General features: G+C 44.2%; 2 protein-coding genes across 21 annotated transcripts in view; both read left to right on the plus strand.

Moving 5' to 3' along the window:
* LOC147208464 (protocadherin gamma-C5-like) overlaps positions 1-11,227 on the plus strand; it is a 231,170-nt gene that overhangs the window by 91,607 nt on the left and 128,336 nt on the right. The window contains exon 1 of one of the 20 annotated variants that reach the window (XM_086135581.1): positions 17-2,495. The exons of 18 other annotated variants lie outside the window; for them this stretch is intronic. In XM_086135581.1, coding sequence (XP_085991707.1) covers positions 84-2,495 — 2,412 coding nt within the window. In that variant the 5' untranslated portion in view covers positions 17-83. Of the gene's footprint in view, positions 1-16; positions 2,496-3,800; positions 6,308-11,227 lie in introns of those variants that run through there. One more of the 20 variants, XM_086135556.1, reaches the window with a different exon arrangement.
* Positions 8,203-10,363, plus strand: LOC147208466 (protocadherin gamma-A12-like). Its single transcript, XM_086106088.1, has one exon. It carries the CDS (start codon positions 8,387-8,389, stop codon positions 10,361-10,363), a length of 1,977 nt encoding a protein of 658 aa, XP_085962214.1. The 5' UTR covers positions 8,203-8,386.

An 11,227-nucleotide genomic window follows, 5' to 3' on the forward strand; every position in this document is an offset into this window, starting at 1 on the left:
TTGTTTTTGTCTTTTTGGTTTGAGGATCACCTGATTTTATTTGAGGCATCAATCCTTGTGTTTTTATATATTTTTAATTCACGATGGATTGTGCGTGGATGCGTGCCGTCGGTAGCCGATGGCGCACACTTTTTGCCATTCTTTGTCTCTGTGAGCTGCGCTCCGCGAGTGGACAGGCTCGCTATTCCATACCGGAGGAGCAGTCGGAAGGCTCTTTTGTTGGAAATATTGCGAGAGATTTGGGCTTGGACTCGGGCAGACTCGTTGCAGGTAAAGCTCGAATTATTACCAAAGGAGGCCGACAGGATGTTGATTTAAAGCGAGACAAAGGCACGCTTGTGCTTAAAGAGCGCATCGACCGAGAGGAGCTTTGTGGAAAGACGACGCCCTGCAGCTTCAGTTTCGACATCATTTTAGACAACCCAATCCAGCTTTATCGCGTAACAGTGGAGGTCGTGGACATTAATGACAACAGTCCCTCCTTCCCACAGCCTGAAATTAATTTAAAAATTGTTGAAAATGCTGCAGTGGGAACTCGTTTCTCACTCGATAATGCAGATGACCCTGATGTTGCCTCTAACGACATACAGAAATACATTCTTAAACCATCAGATAACTTTAAATTGGAATTTCAAAGTCAACCAGATGGAGAAAAAATAATTGAAATGGTTTTGCAGAAGCCTCTAGACCGAGAGAGAGAGGAAAGCCTCACACTCATGTTGATTGCTTCAGACGGTGGTGAGCCACGTAGATCAGGGACAGTGAAAATTCAAGTCACTGTGCTGGATGCAAACGACAATGCGCCAGTGTGCACTCAACCTGTTTATAAGGTCGACGTGCCCGAAAATTCACCCGCAGGGACGGTCATCACTAGTGTGAGTGCAAACGATGCTGATGCAGGGCTCAATGGTGACGTCACATATTCGACTCGTTCGTCCAAAGACACAGAGCGGCTATTTGATATCAATATTAAAACAGGGGAGATTAAACTTGCGGGAAAATTAGATTTTGAAAAATCAAGGAGTTATCAGTTAAACGTTCAGGCTAGTGATCATGGAGGATATACGGATACATGCAAAGTTATTGTTAACATACTTGATGAGAATGACAATGTCCCCACCATTGAACTAATGTCATATTCTCAATCCATACCCGAGGATTCTCCCCCAGGTACAACTGTAGCTGTTTATAATGTAAATGATGAAGACGCTGAAAGCAACGGTGTTGTCAAGTGCTCCATTAGCGCTGACGTCCCTTTTAAAATCGAGTCTTCTCTCACAGGTTACTACACCATAGTGACTGAAAACTTCTTAGACCGGGAAAATATCCCTGAATATAATGTGACCATAACAATGTCTGACCAAGGCTCTCCACCTCTGTCGAGTATTAAAAACATCAACGTTAAAATATCTGACGTGAATGACAACCCGCCCAAATTTCATCAGTCAGAATACAGTAAGATTGTGCCGGAGAACAACGCTCCTGGTTTTTCCGTGTTTACTGTCAGTGCTAGCGATGCAGACTGGGGCCAGAACGCTCGAGTGTCTTACTTCCTGGAGGAGAAAGAAGTTAATGGAGCAACAGTGTCTTCTTTTGTCTCCATCAATTCTGAGAATGGTGTCATCCACACAGTCAAATCATTTGATTATGAACAAATCAAATCCTTTGACTTTAACGTGACTGCCCGCGACTCCGGATCCCCTCCACTCAGTTCTGTGGCTACAGTCCGCATTCTGATCCAGGACCAGAACGACAACGCCCCTCAGGTTCTGTACCCGGTGCAGACAGGCGGCTCGCTGCTGGCCGAAATGGTGCCTCGTTCGGCAGATGTGGGCTATCTGGTGACTAAAGTGGTGGCCGTGGACGTGGACTCTGGCCAGAACGCCTGGCTCTCCTACAAAGTGCACAAAGCCACCGACAGGGCGCTGTTTGAAGTGGGCCTCCACAACGGAGAAATCCGAACTGTCCGTCAAGTGACTGACAAAGATGCTGTCAAACAAAGACTGACTGTTGTGGTGGAGGACAACGGGCGGCCCTCTCGTTCAGCCACGGTCATTGTGAACGTGGCGGTGGCCGACAGCTTCCCTGAAGTGCTGTCAGAGTTCACTGACTTGAGCATGCACGACAAGGAGTACAATGACCAGCTGACTTTTTACTTAGTCTTGGCGCTGGCGGTGGTGTCCTTCCTCTTCATCACCTGCTTGCTGCTTATCGTATCGGTCAAAGTGTACCGGTGGAGACAGTCTCGCGTCCTCTACCACTCCAACTTGCCTGTGATTCCGTATTGTCCACCTCGATACTCGGATACTTTGGGGACGGGGACTCTCCCGCACTTGTACAATTACGAGGTGTGCAGGACCACCGACTCCAGAAAAAGTGACATGAAGAATATGCAAGCCATGAGTCAAAGTTTAGTGAGCGTGGATGGAGCTGATGCCGATACGCTGCATGTGAACAAGGAGCTGTCGGGAGACATTTCTCGTATGTCAACACTGGTGAGTCAAATGTTTGACCATTTTAGTCTTTTCCAGTCAGTATGTTTCCAATTTGCTCACATCTATCGGAATGACAACGTTGAAAATGTGAATTTTTTTTTCAGTCAAATCATAAATTGAAAACAATGCGTGACGCATCGTATTTTTTGTACATTATTATTTCATATTAGAATGCAACGCTCACAGGTAAGAGGAAATCTTATTTTTGAAGTACTTGACAAAAACAAAATCCTTTTCCACGGTAAGTTTGTTTTCAAAGGACGTTCGTTGTCGTTGTCCATAGTGCTGAAAATGCTTGAAGCTGCCATAATTCTCCTCCTGTGATGCTCGAGCAATTAGTACATTAGAACTATGGAATCAAATTTTTTACCTCCTGTGTGCTTGTTTTTGAAGGCATTTTAGCAATATCAAAAAGCACAGCAGTTTTTTGTCGTTGCATATTGTCTGGATTTTGTTCTTGATACTCATCAATTAATTGTCAAAGATTTAGACAATTGCACTAAATTGGTGATTTCAGTATAATCTGAATTATTGAAAAAATAAAATTTAAATGAACAACGATTTATATTTTTAAATCAAAGGTAAACATTTTAACTGTGTGGTCTTGTTTTGTTGTTATATGTACATGTATATTATATGTACATGAAGAAAAACAATACGTTTACATTCGTACAGCACCGTAGTCTGTGTGCGTGCGTGTGTGTGTGTGTGTGTGCGCGTGCATGTTTGCATCAGTTTATTAGGTTTATTTATTTAATAAAAAGGGACAGTGCGTACTCAAAACACACATTTGCATGTAAATATGACAGATTACAGCAGTGGGCTAGTTTGCACCGTCCCTCGGAATGTTGATGTGACATGTAGTAGGCTATAAATACAGTAAAAACATGATTAAAAAAAGAGGACTGCATATGCAATTGGCCGACACACTCCAAGTACATGTCATTCGTGTATGGTTGGCTATTATAGTAAAGTGCAAATGGTTGTTCGTCTTTGTGTGCCCTGCGATTTGCTCGCAACCAATTCAGGGTGTCCCCTGCCTACTGCTCGATGAAGGCTTGGAAAGCAATCCCGCGACCCTCGTGAGGATGAGCGGGTTCGAAAATGAATAGATGGTTGAATTTTGTTGAACACTAATAATACCAGGTTGCATTACTGTGAAAATGCTCTGGGCGCCGCTGGTGCAACGTCATTGAATTCGTGGGAAACGACTCTGTGCCGTTGTCCTCCTCTCGAACTCCTTTAAGCACTGCGTTGCCGAGAAATACGACGGTCTGCATGCTGGCCTTTTGAAGAGCCACGCTTTCTGTGGATTCACCTGTTTTTTTTAGAATTTTCTTGAGGACCGACCGGTTTTATTTGAAGGAATAATCTTGGAATTTGTTTTTAAATTTACGATGGATTTCGTATGGATGCGCGCCGTCGGAGGACGATGGCGCACACTGCTTGTCATTCTTTGTCTCTGTGAGCTGCACTCCGCGAGTGGACAGGCTCGCTATTCCATACCGGAGGAGCAGACGGAAGGCTCTTTTGTTGGAAATATTGCGAGAGATTTGGGCTTGGATTTGGGCAGACTCGTGGCAGGTAAAGCTCGTATGATGACAAGCGAAGATCGACAGTATGTTGATTTAAAGCGAGACAAAGGCACGCTTGTCGTGAAGGAGCGCATCGACCGAGAGCAGCTTTGTGGAAAGACGACGCCCTGCAGTTTCAGTTTTGATATCATTTTAGACAACCCAATCCAGCTTTATCGCGTAATAGTGGAGGTCGTGGACATTAATGACAACAGTCCCTCCTTCCCACAGTCTGAAATTAATTTGAAAATTGTTGAAAATGCTGCACTGGGGACTCGTTTCTCACTCGCGAATGCAGCCGACCCTGATGTTGGTGTTCATGATGTTCAGAAATATGCACTAAAACCATCAGATATTTTTAAATTGGAAATACAAAACGAACGAAATGGCAGAAAGGTTATCGAAATGGTTTTGCAAAAGCCTTTAGACCGAGAGAGAGAGGAGAGTCTCACACTCATGTTGATTGCTTCAGATGGTGGAGAGCCACATAGATCAGGGACGGTGAAAATTCACATCTCGGTGCTGGATGCAAACGATAACGCGCCAGTATGCACCCAATCTATTTATAAGGTCGATGTGCCAGAAAATTCACCTGCAGGAACATTGATCACGACTGTTAGTGCAATCGACGCTGATGCAGGACTCAATGGTGACGTCATTTACTCCATTTCCCATTTTACAAAAGAGGAAGAGCACCTTTTTAATGTAAATATGATAACAGGGGAGATTAAAATCAGCGGTAACTTAGATTTTGAGAAATCCAAGAGCTATGAATTAAATGTCCAGGCAAGTGACCACGGAGGTTATACAGATACATGTCAAGTATTTATCAACATAATTGATGAGAATGACAATGTCCCCAGTATTAAATTAATGTCACTTTCTCAATCCATACCTGAAGATTCTTCCACAGGTACAACTGTAGCTGTTTTTAACGTGAAGGATGAAGACTCTGAGGGCAACGGTGTTGTCAAGTGCTCCATTAACGCTGACATCCCTTTTAAAATCGAGTCTTCTCTATCAGGTTATTATACCATAGTGACTGAAAACGCTTTAGACCGGGAAAATATCCCTGAATATAATGTGACCATAACAGTGTCTGACCAAGGCTCTCCACCTCTGTCGAGTCGTAAAAACATCAACGTTAAAATATCTGACGTGAATGACAACCCGCCCAAATTCCATTTGTCGGAATACAGGAAGACTGTGTCGGAGAACAACGCTCCTGGTTTTTCTGTGTTTACTGTCAGTGCAAGTGATGCAGACTGGGGCCAGAACGCTCGAGTGTCTTACTTCCTGGAAGAGAAAGAAGTGAATGGAGTAGCTATGTCTTCTTTTGTCTCAGTAAATTCAGATAACGGTGTCATCCACGCGGTCAAATCATTTGACTTTGAACAAATCAAATCCTTCGACTTTAACATTACTGCCCGTGACTCCGGATCCCCTCCACTCAGTTCTGTGGCCACAGTCCGCATTCTGATCCAGGACCAGAACGACAACGCCCCTCAGGTCCTGTACCCAGTGCAGACAGGCGGCTCGCTGCTGGCCGAAATGGTGCCTCGCTCAGCCGACGTGGGCTATCTGGTGACTAAAGTGGTGGCCGTGGACGCAGACTCTGGCCAGAACGCCTGGCTCTGTTACAAAGTGCACAAAGCCACCGACAGGGCGCTTTTTGAAGTGGGCCTCCACAACGGAGAAATCCGAACTGTCCGCCAAGTGACTAACAAAGATGCTGTCAAACAAAGACTGACAGTTGTCGTGGAGGACAACGGGCGGCCCTCTCGTTCAGCCACGGTCATTGTTAACGTGGCGGTGGCCGACAGCTTCCCTCAAGTGCTGTCAGAGTTCACTGACTTGAGCATGCACGACAAGGAGTACAATGACCAGCTGACTTTTTACTTAGTCTTGGCGCTGGCGGTGGTGTCCTTCCTCTTCATCACCTGCTTGCTGCTTATCATATCGGTCAAAGTGTACAGGTGGAGACAGTCTCGCGTCCTCTTCCACTCCAACCTGCCTGTCATTCCGTATTGTCCGCCTCGATACTCGGATACTTTGGGAACGGGGACCCTCCCACACGTGTACAATTACGAGGTGTGCAGGACCACCGACTCCAGAAAAAGTGACATGAAGAATATGCAAGCCATGAGTCAAAGTTTAGTGAGTGTGGATGGAGCTGAAGCTGACATGCCGCATGTGAACAAGGAGCTGTCAGGAAGCCTTTCACAGATGTCAACGTTGGTGAGTGAATGGCCTTCTTTTTTTTATCTGATTATTTGATTACAGTTTACAGGGTTTATGAAAAACAGAATCCACCATTACTCATCATTTTAATTCATTTTCTTTTTAACTCGTGCATATTCAAATGGTTCCTCTACATTGCATTTTCATGTAGCCTATTTTCATTTTCAATTGGATTGTCATTATCGTTTTGATTCAGTTTGTACAAGCCATAATTATTACAGAAATTCAATCTTCTTTTCGGCGTTGTCCTGGTGTACAAAATGCTCTGACAAAAATATTTAACGTTTCCATCCTTTTCACGTTATATTTTGAAGGACGTTTTAATATTGTTGTCCATGGTTCTGGAAGTGCTTGCAGCTGATTCAACCTGCTCGCCTTTTAATGAAAATAAAATTGATTAGTTACATCAGGGCAATAATTACATATTTGTTTTACTAGCTGCGTGGTTGGTTGGTTTTGACTGCATTTCATTCGTTCATATTAATGTGCAAAGGACATATGTTGTTTGACAATATTTTCATTACTCTAAATAACTGGTGTCGAGCTCGATGCCTGAGGGGCAGATTGGCCCTGCCAGGTCGTTTTATGTGGCCCGCGAAAGCAAATCATCTGTGTCAACCCCATGATCCTTGCTCAGATCTGGACCTAAAAGTCACATTGTCATGTGCGATAACGTTGAGAATTTGCGAGAAACTTGGTATCCTGTTTTCACTCACTAGAACAATAAGTGAACGACAACAAATAGTTGACGAGTAATCCATCAATTTGTTGCGTACGAGTAATTATGACGATGTGATGATTAGACATTAATTTGGTTTCACTGTCGTAACGGGCCTCCGAGCGAAAACGTTTCTCCAAAGCGGCCCGCGACAAAAATGAGTTTGACACCGCTGCTCTAAATGAACGAATAAGACTCTTCCCTTGTTCGTATTTGAAAATAACATTGAAATGACAATAAATAGATTAATAAAACACAAAAAAATGTTATTTAAAAATACATTATCCCACTTCATTTTTAAAACAAGATGCGTTGATGTCTTGAAAATAATTACTTTATTACTTTAGTTTCGATCTAGAGTTTCCCTTTTTTGATCCAATATTGATCGTGTGACTGATGAAACTAACATTACATTGGGCATTCCTCATCTTATTTCCAACTTAAAATGTTTTTTTTTGGGTCGCCACATATCAAATCCCTTCGTATTTATGTCATATCATTTTGACAGGCACTCTCAACATGGAGGTGCACTACTGTGAAAATGCTCTGAGCGCCGCTCGTGATTCGTGATTGAATTCGAGTGAAATGAGAATGTATGCGCAGTCGTCCTCCTGACTGCTTTGTGGGCTTCATTGATGATAAAGCCGACGAATCACTCGCCATTTTGAAGGGAGATGTTTTGTGTGGTTTATCATATTTTTTTGATCTTCTAATTTAAAGAACAGTTGGTTTTATTTTAAAGGCAGCATCTTGACCCTTTTAATATTCACGATGCATTGCGTGTGGATGCGTGCCGTCGGTGGCCGATGGCGCACACTTTTTGTCATTCTTTGTCTCTGTGAGCTGCGCTCGACGAGTGGACAGGCTCGCTATTCCATACCGGAGGAGCAGGCGGAAGGCTCTTTTGTTGGAAATATTGCGAGAGATTTGGGCTTGGACTTGGGCAGACTCGTGGCAGGTAAAGCTCGAATCATTACCAAAGGAGGCCGCCAGTATGTTGATTTAAAGCGAGACAAAGGCACGCTTGTGCTTAAAGAGCGCATCGACCGAGAGGAGCTTTGTGGAAAGACGACGCCCTGCAGCTTCAGTTTCGACATCATTTTAGAAAACCCAATCCAGCTTTATCGCGTAATAGTGGAGGTGATGGACATTAATGACAACAGTCCCTCCTTCCCGCAGTCTGAAATCAATTTGAAAATTGTCGAAAATGCTGCAGTGGGGACTCGTTTCTCACTTGCGAATGCAGCCGACCCTGATGTTGGTATGGTATTAATGATGTTCAGAAATATGCACTAAAACCATCAGATATTTTTAAATTGGAAATACAAAACCAACCAAATGGAAGGAAGGTTATCGAAATGGTTTTGCAGAAGCCTGTAGACCGAGAAAGAGAGGAAAGCCTCACACTCATGTTGATTGCTTCAGATGGTGGTGAGCCACATAGATCGGGGACGGTGAGAATTCAAGTCACTGTGCTGGATGCAAACGACAACGCGCCAGTCTGCACTCAACCTGTTTATAAGGTCGATGTGCCCGAAAATTCACCTGCAGGGACGGTAATCACGACTGTTAGTGCAAACGATGCTGATGCAGGAATCAATGGTGACGTCACATATTCGACTCCTCATACTACCAAAGAAGAACATCACCTTTTTACTATAAACACTAAAATAGGGGAGATCAAACTTGCAGGTAAATTTGATTTTGAGAAATCCAGGAGCTACGAATTAAACGTCATAGCTAGTGATCATGGAGGATATACGGATACATGCAAAGTTATTGTTAACATACTTGATGAGAATGACAATGTCCCCACCATTGAAATTATGTCCTTTTCTCAGTCCATACCCGAGGATTCTACCCCAGGTACAACCGTAGCTGTTTTTAACGTGAATGATGAAGACTCTGAAAGCAACGGTGTTGTCAAGTGCTCCATTAGCGCTGACGTCCCTTTTAAAATCGAGTCTTCTCTCACAGGTTACTACACCATAGTGACTGAAAACTTCTTAGACCGGGAAAATATCCCTGAATATAATGTGACCATAACAGTGTCTGACCAAGGCTCCCCACCTCTGTCGAGTCGTAAAAACATCAACGTTAAAATATCTGACGTGAATGACAACCCGCCCAAATTCCATTTGTCGGAATACAGGAAGACTGTGCCGGAGAACAACGCTCCTGGTTTTTCCGTGTTTACTGTCAGTGCTAGCGATGCAGACTGGGGTCAGAACGCTCGAGTGTCTTACTTCCTGGAGGAGAAAGAAGTGAATGGAGCAGCTATGTCTTCTTTTGTTTCCATCAATTCTGAGAATGGTGTCATCCACGCAGTCAAATCATTTGATTATGAACAAATCAAATCCTTCAACTTTAATGTTACTGCCCGCGACTCCGGATCCCCTCCACTCAGTTCTGTGGCTGCAGTTCGCATTCTGATCCAGGACCAGAATGACAACGCCCCTCAGGTCCTGTACCCGGTGCAGATGGTAGGCTCGCTGCTGGCCGAAATAGTGCCTCGTTCGGCCGATGTGGGCTATCTGGTGACTAAAGTGGTGGCCGTGGACGTGGACTCTGGCCAGAACGCCTGGCTCTCCTATAAAGTGCACAAAGCCACAGACAGAGCGCTGTTTGAAGTGGGCCTCCACAACGGAGAAATCCGAACTGTCCGCCAAGTGACTGACAAAGATGCTGTCAAACAAAGACTGACTGTTGTCGTGGAGGACAACGGGCGGCCCTCTCGCTCAGCTACAGTCATTGTGAACGTGGCGGTGGCCGACAGCTTCCCTCAAGTGCTGTCAGAGTTCACTGACTTGAGCATGCACGACAAGGAATACAATGACCAGCTGACTTTTTACTTAGTCTTGGCTCTGGCGGTGGTCTCCTTCCTCTTCATCACCTGCTTGCTGCTTATCATATCGGTCAAAGTGTACCGGTGGAGACAGTCTCGCGTCCTGTACCACTCCAACCTGCCCGTCATTCCATGTTATCCACCACGTTACTCGGATACTTTGGGAACGGGGACTCTCCCACATGTGTACAATTACGAGGTGTGCAGGACCACCGACTCCAGGAAAAGTGACATGAAGAACATGCAAGCCATGAGTCAAAGTTTAGTGAGTGTGGATGGAGCTGATGCTGAAATGCCGCATGTGAGCAAAGAGCTGTCAGGAGACTTTTCTCTGATGTCAACCTTGGTGAGTCAAATATTTCAAAGATATATATTTTTCTATTTTCAGAGCGGAATGTTCATGCCTACTCATTGCTTTTCTTCGTGTAGCTGCTGTGATTTTCATATTTTGATGAAATGCAGTGCTGGTCATCTTACGTACAATCAGTAAAACCTCCTCATGAAAGGGAAAGCCTGCATGGTGAATCAATTATTTAACTGTCACGTATAACTTCTGATTTTTTAAGTTTGCATTTGTAGTCTAAAAATAATCTGGTCATTTTATTTTCACAGTGAGAGGTAGATAATCACCAATTACAACAAATGGCTTATTTTGTTGCCGTTGTCTTCTTTTGCCACTCAATGATCATATCGTTTTGGTCACTGTGATTAAAACAGAAAGAATCATTGCGGGAGTACAGTATCTGATGGAAAAAATAGATTCATATCAGCCACCTGCATGTGGTTAAGGGGCTCAAGTTGAGGCAGTGCTGGAGGATGGTATATATGACGCTGGTAGGACGGGGCCGGTGAAGGCTGTATTTCAAGGATAGCAGTTCCCAAATTAGTGGATAGAAATGGAAAAGGCTGCGCTGTTTGAAGCAATGGCGGCAGAACTGCAGTTCGCGCTCGAGAAGGGGCCAGTGACTGTTAACATGCAGTCAATAACTCTTTCAAAACCCGAATTGTGAACCAAAATATGAACGTAGTCAGTGATGCTTGAGATGGAGCCAGGGTTGTTGCCTAGGTCTAACGTGTGACTTGAGGCAGAGAGACTTGAGGTGGAGCTGTGTGTTGCCCTGGAGGGTGAGCTCATGGCAATGAAGGCTTAACCACAAGGCTAATTGCATGCTGTGTGCTCTTGAAGCTCCTCAAACTCCATTTGCTTCACTCTTTTATGAAGCATAAAGAGATTTTGTCCCATTTTGAAGATTTACTCCCGCTTTATAGTTGCAGCGAGCAGGCAATTCCAGGCAATGTTTCAGTAAAATGAATCCAATTCGAGGGAAAACTGTGATTCTGTAAAAATGACTCT

Source organism: Hippocampus guttulatus, chromosome 2 (genome assembly GCF_054856545.1).
Source record: "Hippocampus guttulatus isolate MCC_2025c chromosome 2, RoL_Hgut_1.0, whole genome shotgun sequence".
In the NCBI taxonomy this organism is placed as follows: domain Eukaryota; kingdom Metazoa; phylum Chordata; class Actinopteri; order Syngnathiformes; family Syngnathidae; genus Hippocampus; species Hippocampus guttulatus.

Coding starts and splice junctions, on each gene's coding strand:
- LOC147208466 (XM_086106088.1), top strand. CDS start 8,387: ATGGTTTTGCAGAAGCCTGTAGACCGAGAAAGAGAGGAAAGCCTCACA.